The 19,610-nt window shown below is 50.4% G+C and overlaps 1 protein-coding gene across 1 annotated transcript in view; it reads left to right on the top strand.

The window, feature by feature from the left end:
• The first annotated feature begins 1,926 nt into the window (after positions 1-1,926).
• The window catches only part of ESRRB (estrogen related receptor beta), a 164,939-nt gene continuing 147,255 nt past the window's right edge, over positions 1,927-19,610 (top strand). Inside the window, exon 1 of the mRNA XM_032344858.1 lies at positions 1,927-2,133. Coding sequence (XP_032200749.1) covers positions 2,132-2,133 — 2 coding nt within the window. The 5' untranslated portion in view covers positions 1,927-2,131. The remainder of the gene's footprint in view (positions 2,134-19,610) is intronic.

Below are 19,610 nucleotides of genomic sequence, written 5' to 3'. Positions count from 1 at the left end.
AAACTCTGGAGTAGTTCAGAGACCACCTGGAGGGAAAACATCAACCCCGAGGTCCCACCTTGCTTTCTAAGGAGGGCGCCTTCTAGCAGAAGGGGCTTGGTTCAACCCATTCGCTGAGCACTTGCCTCAGACTCGACACTGTGCCTCTAGGAGAGGCGGCAGCTGTGGAGGAGAAGACCCATGTGTGATTTCTGTCAGAAGTCAGGGAGCGTCAGCTGGAGAATTTGAGGAGAAAGCAAATAATGAAGGGAAGTCCCCAGTTTACCTCAGAAGTGAAAGGTTTTCCCCTAACAGGAGCCTGGGGGTGACTGTGCACTGCATTGACTACCGCCCCAGTCATGGCCCGGGACTACTCCGGAGCCTGAAGCCCCAGCCCCAATTCTCTACCTTCCTGAGGACACCCTCAGAAAATGGACATGTCAGAGTATCTTAGTCCAAAGTACTAAGGTGGGTGCCTTAGGCATCACATATTCATGCACTCACTCATTCATTCACTCACTCATTCATTCAATAAGTCAGTCAGTCCACACTCAGCAAGGTCTTACTTTGTGTCTGGCCCCATGGCAGCACTTGAGGAATAATGGCAAATAAGACAAACACATAGTCCTTCCCTTCTTGGAGCTTATCTTCCAATGGCAGGCTCCTGGTGGGCATGTTTGAGGTTCTACATATTCAATAGGCTTTGACTTCAACAGCTTGGATACCGTCCATCCTGTTTCTGTTAACTTGGAGAGGATAAGGGATCAGATCTGATGTGAAGAGGAAATTCAACTTCGTTTTCCAAAAAATGGGGATCAGGAAGTATGTCTTCCTTACCATTCAGCAAAGGGCTTGTCCCATGACCCCTCTAGAAGGGGGAGCCTGACCTGAAATTTCACCTACATCAGTGTGCCCAAGTAAGCAGATCACCAAGGCAGATGACCCTCATGTGACCAAAGCGAGTGAGTCGGCCTGTGGCAGGATAGAAGTCTTTCCGGTGACCAGGAATTCACCTGGTTCATTGTCAGACAGCCCACACTTCTGTCACCATGACTCCCCCATCTTCTGGAAATCTTGCCCCGTGGCCCTGCTCCCAGAGTTGGGCTGGCCTGCCCCAGAGAGGCCACCCCACCTTGGCAGGACTCTGGCAGAACTTTGTTTCTTAAAGAGACCCTTCTGGACCTCAAAGAGTGGGGTTCATTTTCCCAAGGAGAAACTTTTTTCAATGTCTTCTCCTAGGAAATCTTTCTGGAAAAAACAGACACCAACGCCCCCCCAAGGCCTTTCAACCTTGGCCAATTCTTCTATCAGGAATGTTGTTAGCTGGCCTTTTAAAAACCCATTATGTGCTGCAACTTGGCCCGCTGGGTCCTGCCCATCAGGCACAGGTGACTCCTGACTCTGTCCCAACCCTCACCAGCACATCGTCCCTCACCCTCGGGGGGACCTCCTGCAGGTCCCCCAAGAAGCCAGTCTGGCCCCTGAGCTAGGAAAACTCCCTATCTGTTCCCTGTCTCCCTCCTGATTTGGCAGCAGGAACGGAAACTTTCGTGGAAAGCACTTGCACTGACGAAAGCTCCCAAGTCGGGATTTTGACTCGGGCCCTGTTAGGGCCCGGGGCTCAGGATGGGGTCTCTCCTTCCCCAGGTTCAGGACCTGCCGCTGGGCTCCTCCCCTTGCTCTCCCTGCCTGACCGTCATTCCTCAGCTCCCCCGTGACCCCAAGGGAGTCCTCCACCCCTAGAGAAGTAACTTTCACACTTTCCCCCTTTGTATGTCCTCCCCCATGTCCGCCTCCCTTTACTGTATATTTTCCTTCCCCGCTTTCCAGTGCCCATCAGTGGCTGCGGAGCCTGCATGGGGCTCGGCGGAGCTGAACGCCCAGAGCTTTTGGCTGTTTTGTTTAAGACCTGGTTATGGTTGTGGTATTTTTTTTTTTTTTTTTTTTTTTTTTTGTCAGCTGCCTGTTATATCAATCACGGAGTCGGGATCTATTTATAGGTTGGGAGTACTGTGTCCTTAGTCACAAAGAGACACAGACAGGGGACTGTCAGCTGGTGCTGGAGGAGCTGAGCACCGAGTCATCAGCAAGTGGAAACACCTGAGGGGTAGCCTGTCCGCCGCCAGCCCCTGTCCTCAACCCGGCCCCAAGCATGTAAGTACAACTTCTCCCTTCTCTCTGCCCCAGCGCCGCCCGCACCGTCCTGTCCTTTCCCCTACACACCCCCCTTCCCTCGCTCCTTCTCCCTCTCCCTCTCTCTCTCTTTTTATGGATAAAAATATCTCCCTGTGCCTGCTCTTTCATTCTGGTTTTCGGAGCTGGAAAGCATCTCTGCGAGGCCGGAGGTCGGGGGTGGGGGTTGGGGGGTGGGGAGTGTTGCCTTTCGCAGACTGTCACGGGAAGGTCAGGGGACCTGGAGGGACCCGGAAAGGCTGGGTGGGACTGTTACCCAAACTCACTCCGAATCCATAGGTTCCCTTTTATTTTTATTTGTTTTTGCCAAGGAAAAGTAAGTAAATCAAAAGGGCAAGGGAAAGTTTACATGCGGCTCGGCGGGGTTGGTTATGTCTCCCAGCGTGAAAACTTTTATTTGCTGGCGTCTCCACGCGTTGGGGGAGCTGAGAAGGTTACAGAGGGAAGACCCAGTTCACCCAGGACAGGTGATGATGGAGGCTTCCTGGCAGGTTCAGGGGAACTCAGAGCAGTCCCCGCCAGCTTTGCTAGAGCACCTCCAACGAAAATTTGTTCGTTCCCTCTTTCTTTTTTTTTTTTTTTTTTTTTTGCTCCCCAGAGTGAGTTTGCTTGCTTGGAGGAGTCCAGAGGCAAGTCATGATCTGTCTTGCTTTACAGGGCTTTTGTTGGCTCCCACACTGGGTGTATTTTCTTCATCCTGAAAGGGGCACTTGGTGGGGGTGGGGAGGAGGAGGTGTGCCCTGCTGGTGGGCCCAGTGCTCCAGGTCCTTCCCTGAAAGGGAGAAACTTAGTATCACCATTCTTGTCAAAGCGCTGCTTGTTTCAGACAGTGGGGGTGCACTCTCTGTGAGCCTATCCATGGCTTCTAGAGGTGACAGTCCCCAGATGCTGTCAGGTGTCCACAGGACCCACCTGCCACAAGCCTCCTGTGCAAGGTTTGGGACTTCAGTTTTTGGATAATGCAGAGTATTAACTAAAAATCCTGCAGGGGCGGTTTGCCATATATTGTTTATAGAGGAGTAGTGGCCCTAAATTGGTGGTGGGGGGGGAGAGGATGTGATGTTTAATGTATATTATGTACAACTTTTAAAATGAGTGGTCTAATAGTGCCTGGGTTTCTACTTATTAATACAGTGGTTATCATATACCTTATTGCTAAGGACTACTTCTTGATTTGTTTGGGAGAACAATATTCTAACAAGAAAAAATAACCTTTCCGATCATTTAAAAACATTAAAAAAAAAAAACAGATGGCTCTGGATTATTTTTGATTAAAAGCAAAATAGTTTTAACAACAAATGTAAGTCGGTGAAAGTTTAATAATATGGACAAACATATGTTTAGAGAGACGATTTGATCTCGTTTTACTTCGGGCCTTTCTGAAACTTCTTCTTTTGGTTCTTTACCCTCCACTGTATTTTATTTGGGGTTATTCCTGTCTGTAATCCATTCATGCATTATTGTGGAGGGGGAAATGAGGATAGGGAACGAATAAGATATTCAGAAGGACAACTTCACGTGCTCAGGGAGTTAAGACCACATGTATTGGTGGGAAAATTCAGAATAAGGAGTTTGCTGTAAGGTGGGGGGCGGGGGGGGGCTTGTCACTATTTAAAACCTAGTGTGGACAGTAAAGCCCAGGAATCAAGAAAAAAATAAACAGGAGTTGAACGTAACCCTATGGATAGCATGATCACTTTTCTCTATTCCAAGGCCTCCATTTTGATAAACATATCCTCCTAAGGTTCCCCACAATAATGCCGAAGTGAGGCTTGGTGGGTTGTTGTTAATTAAGGCTCAAGGAAATCAAGCAATTGAGACGTTGCATTCTGAAATCACATCAGTCAGCTGTTTGCGCAGCTGAACTTCTAGCCGAGGACTCTCAGATCTCAAAGGCTTTTTAGAGAAAGTGTGACATTTTTTAATCTTTTAATGCAAACCATTCCCTCCCTCCTCAACGTGCACACTGCAGCCCCCTGGCCCAGGATTGCATGAAGTAGGAGAGAGTCCCGCATTTCTGAACCAGTGCTCTGTTCTCATTAGCAGGAGCCGGTGAGCAAGAATGTTTATTGAGCGTTTAGGCAAGAACCAGTCCTTGCTTTGGCTACTTGTGGATGCTTTTAGGGGAGATAGAGGCTTTGTCTGGCAGTGTGATGGCCGGCCTAGATTTCACCCTAAGTTCAAGCTATGGTTTTTCCCTTTGGGCTTCTTTCTGGAGATGCAGTTGGGGGCAAACTTCAATGCATTTGCCTAAGGCAGCCTCTGATTACTTAGTTTCTGCTTCAGTGACGATTAATTTTATGTGGACCGAGCTCCCGTCAAACTCATTTTTTTTTTTCCACACTGATTTCTTAAATGCAATTGGTCACGGGGCTGTCGGTGACTTCATGTCTGCAAAATCTAACCCATTCCATCTTTGTCGTTGTTTTATTTCTCTGGATGTAAACGCGCAGTCGCCTGTGTGCACGCGCTGTTTTATGTGTCCGCCCCCCCACCCCCGCTTGAGCACATGGAAACCCAGCCCGACCTCCTCTCCCAAATTGGGGACAGTGGGGCCACTGAGCAGGTGCTTTGGAATACAGCAGGCTCAGGTGCAGGACCATCAATCTCCAGGAAGAAGGAATTGCAAATACCCGGAAAGTGCTCCCCTAATTCAAACAATTTCACATGGCTGAGGCCTCTCCAAGTACCCTGTAAATAAAAGATGGCAGCTGGCAGGATTTTTAAACCAAAGACCACGCACTGCTCTTTCTCCCCGTCCCTTCATTTCTACAGTGTATCTGTCCATCTTTTTCTTATCTCTATTTTTACATTTCATTACCCTCCTGCTCTCTCTCCCTCCTCCCTTCCCTCCCCCTTCTCGCCTTCCCTGCAAAACACATTTCTATCTGGCACAGAAAATAAACTCAGATTGTGGGTAGTTATGTTAATCTAATTCAATCCTCAGCGGGTTAAGAGTGAAATTCTAATAGTGGAGCTGTTGAGGGCTTTTTTGTTAATGGCTTGGGGATTACATTGAGTTAAAGGCTCATTTCCTAATCAAACAGAGAGGGAGAGAGTGACTCCGAATATTTATGAGTCTCCCAGTGAGAGTTTAAACATTCAACTCCAAAAGCAGGGTTTCTGCAGGAGGAAAGAGTTAAAACCCCTCAGGGCTGCTGGGGAAAAAAAAAAAAAATTAAACCAGTTAAGCCATCCGCATTTTCAGGCTGCTGTACAACTTCAGCAAAGTGGAAGATGGGGAGAGAGGGGAAAATCGGGCCACAAAGCGAGAATGGGAGCTGTGGCAGGAGCTCTGAAGCCAGAGTCAGCTGATGTGTTCAGGAAAAAAAAAAAAAAAGTCCCCAGCAGCTCAGCGTTCGCAAGGGTCTGGAGGGGATGTGTGCCTCCAACTCCCCAAATCAATTCTCCACCTCCAGTCCAGAGGTGAGAACACAGACAGGAGTATGGCTCAATTTTCCAGCAACTGGAGAGTTCCCGGCTGCCTGGTAGAGCAGGAGGAAAGCATTCTCCCCGACTTCCGTCCTGCGGCTGAAATGCTGTGGGCTGACTCCCGTCCTGGAGCAAATTCACATCTCCACCTGGCCCCTCTTTTCCCCTCTGCTCTGTCATTGGGTCTAAGACCCTGGTCCCCCGGCCCTGCTTTCTGTACCCGAGGACCTCAATGCCCATCTGGTTCGCTGTGCCCAGGAGAAAGCAAGTCGAGATCTCCCTGATCTGCGTGCGGCCAAAGGAGGCAAGGAACAACCTGGCCAAGGTCAAGCAATGTCAAGGCAAAGCTGAGGTCAGGAGTCTAAGTGCTCTACACACATTCTGGCCGCTCTCTCCCCTGGTTCTCTGGGGTACAGTGCAGGAGCCCAGACTGGCTCTCCTGGAGTGTGGTCTCCTGCTTGAGAAGCAAAGGCAGGAATCCCACATACAGGAAGATTCCGAATGCTCTGTGGACACTTGCCTTTCTTTTCTGCCACCGAGCAAGGGAGCAGTTTCTAGTCCTTTCCCTTGGGCCCATTTTCCTGCTTCGTGAGATCAGCAGAGGCTCCAGACAGCTGACTTTCTACCATGAGAGACGGCTAGCTTTTTATTTTCCCGTTTTCCCAGGGCAGTTTTCTTTCTCTTAGTGCTTCATGCTCGGTGGCCTGTGGCACTTGCCTCTCCTCCTGTCAAGATGGCGTTTATAGGGGCTCCTGGGTGGCTCAGTCAGTTCAACGTCTGCCTTCAGCTCAGGTCATGATCCCAGGATCCTTGGATCGAGCCCCATGTCAGGGTCCCCACTTGATAGGAAGCCTGCATCTCCACCCCCCCCCCCCCGCCTGCCTCTCCCCCTGCTTGTGCTCTCTCTCTCTCTCTGTAGAATAAATAAAGAAATTCTTTCAAAAATAAATGATGTCCTTTAAAGCAAATCTACAACAGCTTTGCCGTGAAGCCTTCCTTATGTGGTTGGCATCTCCTTCCTCTTGGAGCCCCCGACAGATCCCTCCAGTATTGCATTTGTCCCTAGGGCACGATTGTTTCTGGGTCTCCCTGTTGCATTCCCTCTTGTATGTGCAGCTCCTTGTTGATGGTTCCTGCCCCTTCCCTATCACGTGCCTCTCATGGATGGTCAAGAACACACACACTGAGCAGGCGACCCAGCTTTGAACCCTGGCACCATCTCTTCTAAGCTCCAAGACTTGAGCTAATTAATCCCTTTGGGCCTTAGTTTTCCCATCTGCTAACTGGGCATCATTATAGAGCTTACCTGACAGGGTTGTCATACCCCTAAAGACAGTCTTTGTCTTCATCAGCTTGGGCCGCTATGACCAAGTACCATAGTCAGGGGGCTAAACAACAGAAATGTATTTCTCACAGTTCTGGAGCCTAGAAGTTCAAGATCAGGTGCTGGCACGCTCAGGTCCAGAGAGAACCCTATTTATGTTCCAGAGGCTGCATTTCTCATTCCTCTTCACGTGCAGGAGAGAGCAAGAATGCTGGTCTCTTCTTCTTAGAAGGACCTGAATCCCATCATGCCCCCCGCCATGACCTCTTCTAAACCTAATTACCTCCCAGATGCCCCACTTCCTAATACCATCCCGTGGGACATCAGAGCTGCAACAAAAGAATTTTGAGGGAATACAAATACTCAGTTTGTAACGAGCTATTTTCCTGAATATTGGCCACCAGAATCCTGGGTCAGCAAGACTTCCAGCTCATCTGCCAATGAGCTATCCCCTTAGGAAACCAGAGATCAAGGCCTATCGGGACCCCCGGCCCTCCCCATCACCCTCTGAAAAGAACGTAGGGCTTTTAGACCTCTGTGGGTGAGCGGGTGTTGGGAGCCAGGCTCCGAACAGCAGTCCTAAGTGAGGGGAAACAGAGTTTGCTCAGCTCCCTTAGCCCTGGCTCACCTTCCGACAGGCAGTTTTGTGCTTAGGTGCCCAGGTCACCCCTGTACCCCTCTCCACCCTGCGTCTGCAGAGGGCAGCGTGGGCTCTACCCACAGAGTAGGCCAGGCCAGTCCAGCCTATGAAGGCAGCAGGCCTGTGCTCTCGGGGCGGCAGGTGCCTTCTCTGCACCCCCTACCGCACTCTCTCAACTCAGTCACTCCACAAGTGAATCCCAGAGCCAAGTGGTCCCCTCCCCCATGCCATTCCTAAATAGGGGTCCCAATGTCCTCAACACTCCTCAGTGTCTCTGTGTTGGGACTTCTTATGCTGCAAGGCAAAGAGCCCTGCTCCTTTTCTTTCCCCACGGAGAAGCCACACAGTTCCCGATTGAAGCCGGGATTCAGGATGTGAATCCCGGGGCCACCCAAATGGACAGAGTGCCCATGTGGTTCTCCCCGCCCCCCTTCTTTCCTCTCCATCCTAGATGTGGGGGTACCACTACTAAACCCTGGAATCGTCACTGTGACCCCTTTCCCTACTCACTACACATCTCTGAAATTCCCCAGCACCTAGAACAGTGCCCGGCGCATGGTCTCTGTCCCATCAACACAAGCAATGTGAGTTGCATGGTACTTCTCTCGAGGGGACACCTCTGATGCCTTCATTGTGGGAGGAGTGATTGGAAGTTGTGAGCATCCAGAGACGACCTTCTCCTATGACCCGTGGATCGTGGTCCTTGCCCCAGCCCCTCTCCCCTCTGACCCTCCTGCATTCATGTTCCTCTGGCTTTAACAAAAAAAAAAAAAGAAAAGAGAAAAAAAGAAAGAAAGAAAGTAAGTAAGTAAGTAAGAAAGAAAAAGAAAAGAAAAAGGTGTGTCTTTTATTAAGATGTGCACAACCCTTCCTGGGAATTTTATTCTAGTCTGTAAAGAAGCTTTGTCTAAGCCGATGTCAGATACCAGCTAAGCTGGTATCTCTCCAGTGACTGTTTCCCTCGTCTGTCGTGCCCTGTCCTCTGCCCTTTCTGGGCTGTGCTTACCTGCCTCTCGGGCTGCTCACACTCTGTGGGGCCTCGTTCCCTTCCCGCTGTAACCGCACTGGTCCCGCGTGGTACACATAAGAGGGAGACCTGCCTTCTGAAGTGTTCCAGAGTGTCTGCTTCCATTAGCGCAGACAAGGCTTTTGAAAGGTGGCAAGAGAGGAACATCAGCTTAGGTAGCAGATTCTTCCCAGAAGACTGTTTCTGCTCTCTTTTGGAAGGCAGCGGATGAAAACTCAGGCTGCAAAGGGTTAAATGATAGCAATGAACCTCTGGGCATCTCCTGGGGCCTGGGGGCTGGCTCAGACGATTGATTAGGTTGGCTTAGTGATCTTTCCAGCAATATTCAGGAGTGAAATTATTGCTGATTAGGCCATGTGTGAGTGTGTGTGTGTGTGTGTGTGTGTGTGTTAGGGTTCATGGCAGGGATGGGGTAGGATAAGATCTGAGAAAGAGACGTCATAGATTGTTCCTAAGTCAGCCCAGAACTGACCCGTCACCCCATGTACGTCTGCAATTCTATTAAGACTTGGTGTGTGCAAGTCAGCTGGGGAGGGGCAACTCCTTGTGAAGCTAGAATTATGTTGAAATAAAAAGTTAAAAAACAAAGTCAGTTGGAGGGAGTTTGAATGTTGAGGGCTGTAGCTTCTGCGGGCAGGGCGGCAGACCGGTGCCGTGGACGGGGACAGGGACCAGGTGGGCCCAGCCCAGTCCCCGGCTCAGGCTGGTGATACTGAAGGCAAGCAGGCTCTCAGAGCCTGGGTTCCCTGATCTTAAAATGGTGGCTTGGAGGCAGTGTCTTAGGCCTTCCCATTCTAAAAGTTGACCTTTAAAACTGTTGTTCATGACGCAGCCGACACGTTGTACTCCAGACCAAACCAATAAGCACAGGTCGCCAGCTTGTGTCCCTTTGCTGCCAGGCCCTGGGCCCATGGCTCTCCTCTGGCTTCGTGCCTTGACTGTCTTCACGCCGTTCCTATTCTCTATCATTTCCCTCAATTTGTTCTTTCTCCTCAACTCCCTCCGTCTGTAAGTACGTTTGGGCGGTGCGTGGAAAACGGGTCAAGCCCTCTTGCTCCACAACACTCTGTCCACTTGGCGTTTTTCAGTTTGTTTTTAATTTGTAGACACTCCTGTTTCACGCCTCTGTGGCCCTAACATTCTGCTCCCACGATCTTCTGCCCCAGAAGTTGCATCTAGGTTTTCACACGTTGGGGAGAAGCCCCAGCACCAGGGCTCCGGCCCCTCGGGGTTGGCTCCGGTTGGCTTCGAGTCCTCGGGCAGCCTCAGAAGAGAGAAGCACACTTGGGATTTGGAAGAAGGTTCCCGGTCAGGGCAACCCCAGCAAGTACCAAACCCCTTCCTGCCCTCACCTCTTTGCCTACAGTAAAGGGGATCAGAAACCTGCTGGGAGTGCCTCAGGAGATCACTGTGAAGCCAGAATAAGAATCAGAGCACAAACATTCCTTTGGAAATGGGAAGTACTTACCAGTCTCAGCTTCCCCTCAGGTGATCTCCCTGAAGTGCTTTGGGGGTGACTACATAGGCTTTAGAGTCACGTGAACTCAAGTCCACCCCATATGGGCTGGGACCTTGAGCAAGCTCCCCGGCCTCTCCACTCTGCACCCAACCTCCTCATCTGTATAATGGGCACGCTGAGAGCTCCCTCCCTGTGAAGTCATTGTGAAGATTAAAGAAGACACACACAGAGGCCCTCAGAGCTGTGGCTCCAGCTGATAAGCTCTCAGAGCCATTGTTGATGATGGTGATGGCACTTGGCCACGGTTATCATTTTCTAGGGCCACACGCCAAAAAGGCCAAGAGGAAGGAAGTTTCAAAGTCCCTACATTCCTCCCCCCAGACGGCTTACAGGCACAACAGGAAGTGCTCCCCTAGAGGTGGTTTGCAGACATACCCCCGAACCCCCACCCCTGTCCTCCATAATTCCCCACACTTCCATGTCCCGGAACCAAGTGCACACCCTGCCAGTGCCAGCCTGGGACTGGGGAGGTCTGGCCAAGCCTCCCAGCCCTCGTGGAGATCTGTTCCCCATAGCCTCGCATCGTCCAGGCGTGAAAGCTGGAAATGATTTAGATGGTCACGTGTGTCTGCAAGTGTTGTGGAATCACTGGAGTGTAGTGTCTGCACGGGGCGAATTCCTCCTCCTCATACAGTGTGACTAAGCAAGGATGGCTTGTTTTCCATACGCTTGATGGTGCATCTTTAGGGGATACTCGTCAAGGAAAGAAGGCGGCGAGTAGGTGAGGGCAACTTCTGGTGGCTCCAAGGTGGTCTGATTTGCATATTTCAAGGGACTTGTAGATATGACATCTCACTCTTAGGGGAAATTTCTGAATCCAGACTTGTGAGCCGCTTGTGTTTTTGTGCGCACGTGTACACATTAAGGGTATTGTGGTCAGCCATCCATGACACTCTTCTTTCTCCTTCTCGGGCTGAGAGTAATCTTGAAGGAACCTGTAATTACTATTTACTCTAGGGCACTCAACTGAGAACACCCTCATGTAATGACTCTTGAGTTAATTCTGCCTTCAGATGCCCCATCTGCTCTTGCTCCTTTGGAAGCCAGTGGGAACTGAGCACCACTTTTTAGCCCAGGGGAGAAGATCCCAAGATGGATTTAGTCCCTCTAAGTTCAGGCTGTAGTCTTGGGCAACAGAAATATGGTGGTAGCATCTTTCCTATGCAGAATGTTCATCCAGATTTCTGCACTTAGTGATAGAGGCTTCGAAGCAGAAAGAACGGTTAGTGTAATAAGAAGTCATGCTGGATTTGGACAGTCGGCAGCGTTGATAAGGGAGGGGCATTCAGTAAGAGTCTAGAGGCAGGACTGTAGCGTCTATATAAAGTTTTCAAACATGCAGAGGTGTTCTGCATTGCCTAGGGGTCAGACATACCCGTGCATGACAATGAGAAACACCTGCTCCAGGAGAGGAGGGCTACGTGCCTGTCAGAGTGTACTCTCTAGACCCATTGGCCAAGTGCGTGTGCGTGCTCTGGCTTCCTTAGGGTCGTCTCTTGCCTTCTTTCCCCTTTTATTTTTGGGGCTGAATTTGCCTAATCAAGGTGGGAAATGGGGACAGAGGGAAGGCAAGTAGATGCACTATAATGAAACCTGTGGAATCTATTTGCTAAAAATATCAGAAGTATTACCTTGAAATATGACACTGTACTGATGTGGTTGGACACGGTTGTGGAGGCTACCAAACTGTTTATGGAAACACAACTGATTTTTATGGCAGCATGTTGAGCAAGCCTTTAGACGAACTCCCAGAAGGCCCCCGTTCAAGTCCCAGCTCTCACACTGCCTCATAACTTCGTACGAGTTACTTGATCTCTCTCTGCCTCTGTTTCTCTGCCTATAAAAGTCATGGGTAGGCTAGCTGACCTCTTCCGGGTGCTGAACGTCTCCTGGGCCCCCACCAGGAAGTGGCCATCGTGTATCACAACTGTTTGCATGGCAGTTCCCCCTCCAGAATTAAGGCTTTCTGGGCAGGGACTGGGGGGTCCCCGTTTCTCAGTGCGGTCCTCAGCATGCCTCTGAATTTTCTAATGAAATAAAGGACATGAGTAAATGCCAGCCTCCACGCCCCCCAACCCAGTATCAATTTGGCTGTTTCAGAAATGCTTCTGGCCTGGCCAGTTATCCTGAATGACTCCAGTGTCTCCCCTCTGTGTCCCCCTCACTGGTGGTTCATTCACTAGTGTGAATCTTTTTGCAATATGTAGATAGAACTGCCTACAACCAACCAACTGAAAACATCTATTAGGAAGGATAGTCACATCTACTTCTCTATGTGACCATTCCACTGTCTGTTTCTATTCTTTTCCCCCCTCTCTCCATCATATTCTATTAATTTAAAAATACTACATTTGGAGGCTTGCTAAATAAAGAGACCTCAGAGCACGAAGTGTCCTTATCTGTTTTCTGGGTCCCTATGTGCTTCCCTGTAAAGATTTCTTTTCCTCATTTTTAACTAAATGGCCTTGATTTTTATCATTAATCGCTGTGTGACAATTCTTTTTACTGCATCTAACTTACTTCTAGAATATTCTCCCGTAAGTCCTTACCTCTACTTTGATTGATCCCTTGAGCCACTTCTCACTTCTGTCTTTGCCATTTCATAAACTCAGAAAGGGATTCCTTTATATGTTGGACCCTTGATCCCGGGACTTTCCTAGCCCTCCACCAAAATTTCCCAGAAGAATGGCTCTTACAATTGGACTTTCACAGCCCAGGTGGTCTTGGGTCTCTGTCATTTCCATACTGAGCCTGGGGACATGCTTTGTTCTCTGCCGCCTAAAACCTCCTATTTCCTTCAACCAGCACCTTTCACACTGCCCATGAACCACATTAGGAATGAAAGCCTTAAAAATTCTTCAATATCTCTCTTTTGCGCTCTATTGTGAAAGATTCCACTTTTCTCCCCTGACAATAATGTTAACGCACATTAACTGTACCCTTACCTGATACCCGAGCGTGACATTTCCTCAAGACAAGCCTTCTTTGTTTCTCAGTACTTCGTCCCTTTTTATTATTAAATAATATTCCATGATATAAATACAAAACCTGTTTTGCTCGCAATGTTTAAAAAAGTTTTAGTTTGGACATATAGATGGCATCCAATGATATGTTGGTTTCAGAGGCACGATAAAGTGATTCGAGAATGTTCTACATGACGCAGTGCTCACCACGTGTAGCTACCGTCTATCCCCGTGTCACTGACTGCGCTCCCTGTGCTGTACTTTCCACCTCCGTCACGAATTTATTTTTACAACTGGAAGCTGGTACCTCTTGATCCCCTTCACCTATTTTGCCCCTCCCCCACTCCCCTCCCCCTCGGGCAGCCACCACTTTCTGCATTTATGAGTCAGCTTCTGTTTTGTTCATTGTCTGTTCATTTGTTTTGTTTTTTAGAATTGACATGGGAGTGAACTCATACGGTATTTGTCTTTCTCTGTGTTTTACTCGGTATATATGGCGTTTCACGTTGTTGCTTGGTGCTTGCCTAGTTTCTGGATGTTTTCACGTGTCCCACGTCTGCGACTACTACTCTCCTGAGTGTGGGAAAAGGAAAGAGGCAGGTTCTGAGGTTGTGTTACGTGCTGGAAGCCTTCCACAGTTTACCTTCACTGATCCTCATAACAACTGAAAGACAGAAGTATTATTATATTATGATTCCCATTTTACAGAAAAGGAACCAGGCACAGAGGTTGGGGACCTTGCTGAAGGTCACCCAGGTGGTAGGCAGAAGGGTCTGACATCATCTTCCACAATGTACGACAGAGCTGAGTGCAAGAAGGCAACCAGTGAAAACCACACCAGTGCTCTTTGGTAGCATTTACATAAACATCTAACTTGGCCCACCGTCTCCCCCCAACCCCCCCCGCCCCGCCCCGACCCACAAACTGTAGGAGAGCTCCTGCACCCCTCACTTCTGTCCCCCAAGTCCCTGCCTCCTGGGGAGTATCACCACACGCTCCATCCAGTGAGCCCTCTGCTAATCACCCTTACCTCTCCTTTGCCGCAGCTAACGGCCTCACGCCTCCTAAATAAATGTTTAAAATTCTCTCCAGAAGAGCTGGCAGCCCTATTCGTAAAGTGGAGACCCAATCTGTGGCCAAAATGGGTAGCCTTTAAGAGCTGCCGGGGTACAGGGTCCTCTTTCAGAAAGCACGTCCCTGTTTTCTGTGCTTAGTGATGGCTACTCCTTCCTGTTCCCTCTTCTGACGCCCCATCGTCCCTTCGGTCAGCCCGCAGCAGTGTTCTCGTTCCCTTGGTTTCCTATTTCGTCACCACTGTGTGGTGTTCTTACGGAGGGAGCAAAGAGAGAAGGAGGGGGTCTCTCACCAAGGCCACAGGCTCGGCCGGCCGGACGGCTGGACTCCTTGCCCAATCTCCTGTGACCTTTGACTTTTCTCAGTCCACCCAGCTGGGCTCTCGGGATGCTAATCACGTCCCTGAGGACAGTTATAATATTTCCCCACCTTGGATGGAGTCCAGCATGCGCTCACTGTTTGGGACAGAGTGTTTGTCATCTCCCTGTCCGTGACCTTCCCTTGGTACAGGTTCATCAGGTTTCTGCCTTTTCTCTGGCTTCCCTGGCCCTTAAGGGGCCCTCACAGCCTGCAGTCCGCCGCCTGATGGCAGGGGGTGGGGGCGGCTGGGGAACACTGGCCTGGCCTTTGCCATGAAATGCTGACGGCCGTTTGGTGGTCACTGGTGTGATTCCCAACATCTCGTCTTCCCCTCCTGTCCCTGGGCCGCGGTGTGGCATTGACAACATCTGTCAGGTCGTTAAAGTTCCTTACACAGTTCAGTGGGGAAATTTTCTGTCTCTGAAGGACTCGCATTCCTTGGGGACTTTGTATCCCACCGTGTCTGAGGTTCTTAGGGTCTCTAGTCTCCCATCTCTCTTTGTGGGGAGGATGTGAAAGTTCTCCAGAGTGGGAGGGGAGGCTTGTCTGATGTGACTGTGGTTGCTCTCAGTGGAAGCCACTGGGTCCCCAGCGGCATGGGAGAGGGTATTAGGGTGACCTGTAGGATCTGTTGGTTTCCTGAGTCATGGCCTTGACCCAGGCTCTGGTTCTCCAGATTGGAGTAACCCAGAGGAAACCAATGCCCCCCCGCCCCCATTCTTGGGGCCTTTGCAGATCAGAAACTGACATACCCCCCAGACTGGGTGAATCTGTTGCTTAATCTTTGCCTTTTCATCTGATGGGCATGCAAGTGTCTCTGCTAGATGGTTTTGGCATTTCTCTTGTTTGTGTGTTCAATCCTGACCTCTGAGAAGTGGGGAAGGGAGTGGCCATGGTCAGTGTCCCCAGAAGCAGAGCCTGAAGCAGGGGTTCTGGGCAAGAGATGTACTGAGGGAATGCTGTCTGGAGAAATCAGCCAGAGAGCAAGAGAAGAGAGATCGGTGGGGGAGGGGGCTAAGGAAGGGCAGGGATTCCCCCAGGGGGCTCTGGAGCCTAAATTGTCACCACAAATTGTCTCACCTTGATGTGGGACAAGCCTACTGGCCAGCTCTACCCCCATATCAATCAGTCATTGGCTGTGAACTGCCCTAAGCGGGGAGAGTAACCTCCCAGGCTCTTCCGGACCAAAGGGGCTCCCACTGGTCCAGGAAATTTCTCAGGAGAAGGCTGCAGCCCTTCAGAGCTGGGGATGGGTACACCGGTGGCAATGGGGTCTTAGCAGAGCACTACCGACACCTGCGACACAGAGATTATCCAAGGCAGGGTCCTGGTGTGGGCTTCTGTCTCTCCATCTCCATGTGAGCTGCTCTGGAATTTGATGACAAACCCCCATCACTCTCTTCCCTGGGATGAGCCCAGGGAGAGCCATACAGCACCAGGACCCTGGGCACGGAAGACAGCAGGCGACAAATACAGGGACTCTGAAGATACCAATGCCCGGAGACTGCATTGTGGCCTCAGAGGGCCACAGCCAACCTGAGAGACTTGGTGTCTCCAATTTATTGCTGAAGGCACAGAGGCTCCCAGTCAGCCCGCCCAGGGGCATGGCACGCCGACAGAGTGGTACCAATGAGTTCTGAACTCCGGTCTGGTTGCTTGTAGAGCTCCATGTCATCCTAGCGCCAAACCAGTAGGGCTTGGGCACTAGATTCTGGGAACACTGGGGTCGGGTCCAGGAGGGCATGCGGCTCCCGCCCTTCCGATGTCCACTCCCCCGTAACACACAACCATCAGGCTCCCTGCCCTGGCCCTGCGCGAAACCTCGTCCTCCCCACAGTACTGTAACAGGCTGCCCAGGGCTACACAGCCCGAGAGCACTGTGCCCCCCTCCTGCATGTGCCGTGCCCTTCTCCGGCTCACACAGGTGCCACACCCGAGGCACACCGCCGTCCCCACCACGCCTACGGGAATGTGCCGGTTGCGCAATGGGCCAGCGGCTCGGGACCTCCTCACACACCTATAGGGCTGTCCTCCACGCCCGCTCCAGGCTCTGCACTGCCCAAACCAACTGATAAGTGACTTCAAGGCCCCCTGCTGTCCCTGTGCTGAAGGAATGGAGGCATGCACACATCCTGTGGCCTGATCCCAGTGGTGGGGACGACATACGTTCTGACTTCGGACTAGTTCGGGTTCAGGTTCCAATCTGACCCACTTTATGGGTCCGGGATGGAAATCTGCCGCTTTGCACTCAGTTTGCTCTCGTGTGCAGAGGGGATGCTCGCACCCGGGCTGCCGGGGTCTTAGGGTAAAGTAGGGAAGATGAGGCAGGAGGCAGCACAGGCTCGGGGGGCTGGGCCTAGGAACTCTGCTGTCCTTGTGAAAAGGGGGCTAAAACTCAGGGACAGGAGCACCATGGAGTTTTTAGGGACACAAACTCTGGGTGGAGGGGTTCAGCTGCTGATAATCTTTAATTCAACACATTGCTGACTCAAGAATTTGACATTCACCGTGGGAAGAGGGTGGGTACGAGGATCGCTTTGGGAGACGTTCGGGACCACACCATTGCCCACTCCTCCTCTGCATTCAGGACCCCAGGACACTTTTGAAAAGCCACGCTGCTTTCCTTTTGGCTGTGGCCTGCACAGAGTGGGGAAGAAAGCACCTTCCTGCCAATAGCTTTTCCCAGTGTCTGGCATGTTGGCTTCCCTTGGTGGAGGAAGGCTCTGGGGTGCGTGGGCCACCATCTGCTGGAGCTGCCATGCCTGGGCCCGGCACCAGCCCAGCCTCCAGGAGGACCCCAGCCCTAGCTTTTGGCAGCTGCCTGGGCCAGGGGAGCCCAGGCCTGGGCTGGATGACCTCGCAGCTGTGCCTTCAGCCCCTCGGGGGCTTGTGTCTCTGTCTCTCTCAGGGGCCCATCCCGGCTGCCGGGCAGAGGGCCCACTGTCCTTCAGTATCAGAGCCCCGCATTGCCTGGCCTGTGCCAGCAGTTGGCAGAGAATTTTCAACCAAGAGGCCCCGTGTCTCTTGCATCCGTGGCCGCCTGCTTGTCCCACCAGAGGCGTGGACCCCAAGTCGGGGTGGGGTTTTGCCAGCTTTTCCATTTCTCTTTGACAGGTCTGGAAACTCCTTGAAAGACATCTAGTTTCACAGGAGTCAAGGGGGAAAATCATGCAGGCGGCTCTGAAAACAGGGACGCTTATTAAATTGTAGCGAGAAGATATTGACACAAAGCAGAGTCTGAGTTTTCTACCCTGACTCTATGGAAGAGTATATGGCTTATGGTGAGGGGGAAGGAGCAGGGAAGGAGTAGGAGGGGGAGGAGGGGGTAGGGGGAGGAGGAGGAGAGGGATGGGAGGGAGAAAGAGAAGAGGACGAGTGGGAGGAGGGCGAAGGGGAGGCAGCCCCATGACAGAGCACGGACTATGAAGCAGACGCCATGTTTGCTGTCCTCCTCCTGTGGTTCCTTCTCGTACTCGGCAACCGCAGGAAATAGGTGTCCTGATTCCCCCCATTTTACAGATGAGAAAGATGAGGGCTGGGGGAGTTAAATGATTTGCCCTTAGCTGCTGAGAGGCACCTGAAGTGGCTCCAGGGGACTTGAACTTGGTCCCTCTCCAACATACGTCCTTTTTTTTTTTTTTTAACATACTTTTATATACATTTTAATATTTGAACCACAAATGTATATTCAAAAACTCAAAGAATCTTAAAAAAGAAATTCAGTGGTTGAGCGCTTATGTTGAGGGTTTTTGTTTTGTTTGGCTTGCCAGGTATTTTTTATTGTGGTAAACCACACAGAACACAAAATTTGCCACCTGAACCACTGCACAGCTCAGTGAAGAGTACTAAGTTCATTTGTATTGTTGGGCAAGTCTCATCAGCCTCCGTTGCCAGGATGCTTCTCATCTAAAGGAGACTAAACTGAAACTCTGTCCCCGTTAAACACTAGTCCTGCCTCCTCCAGCCTCTGATGACCACCTTTGACTTCCTGCCTCTATGCATGCGACTGCACTATGTTCCTCAGATGAGTGGGATCCTACAGGGTTTGCCCTTTTATAACTGGCTTATCTCACTGTGTGTATTGTCCTCACGGTTTACCCATGTTGCAGCAGAGGTCAGAATTTCCTTCCTTTTTAAGGCTGAATAATATTCCACTATGAGCCTAATACCTCATTCTGTTTAACTGTTCATCTACCAACAAACGATTGGGTTGCTCTGACATTTTAGCTTTACAAATAATGCAGCTATGAACATAGGTATAGCAATATCTCTTTGAGACTCTGCTCTCCATTCTTTGGGGGCACATACCTGCCGTGGAATTGCTGAATTATATGCTAAATCTCTCCCCAGTTTTTCGAGGAACTGCCGTACTGGTTTCCATGGTGGCTGCCCCTTATGACATTCCCAACAGGCATGCGCAAGGGTCTGGCTTCTCCACGTCCTCGCCAATACTTGTTTTTTCCTAAGTGCTCTACATCACTCAGTATCAGGGAAATACAAATCAAAACCACAGTGAGATACCACCTCACACCAGTCAGAATGGCTAAAATTAACAAGTCAGGAAATGATAGGTGCTGGCAAGGATGAGGAGAAAGGGGAACCCTCCTACACTGTTGGTGGGAATGCAAACTGGTGCAGCCACTCTGGAAAACAGCATGGAGGTTCCTCGAAAAGTTGAAAATACAGCCGCCCTATGACCCAGCAATCGCACTACTGGGTATTTACCCTAAAGAGACAACTGTAGTGATCCGAAGGGGCATGTGCACCCCAAATGTTTATAGTGGCAATTCCACGATAGCCAAACTATGGAAAGAACCTAGATGTCCATCAACAGATGAATGGATAAAGAACATGTGGTATATATATATATATATATATATATATATATATATATATATATATTTCCATTGTGTATAGATACACAATGGAATACTATGCAGCCATCAAGAGAAACGAAATCTTGCCATGTGCGAAGATATGGATGGAACTAGAGGGTATTATGCTGAGTGAAATAAGTCAATCAGAGAAAGACAATTATATGATCTCCCTGATATGAGGAGGTTGAGAGGCAATGTGGGGGCTTGGGGGGTAGGAAAAAA

This window comes from Mustela erminea, chromosome 5 (assembly GCF_009829155.1).
Source record: "Mustela erminea isolate mMusErm1 chromosome 5, mMusErm1.Pri, whole genome shotgun sequence".
In the NCBI taxonomy this organism is placed as follows: domain Eukaryota; kingdom Metazoa; phylum Chordata; class Mammalia; order Carnivora; family Mustelidae; genus Mustela; species Mustela erminea.
The sequence above is the reverse complement of the archived record's forward strand: the minus strand, read 5'-3'. Positions and strand labels throughout refer to the sequence as shown.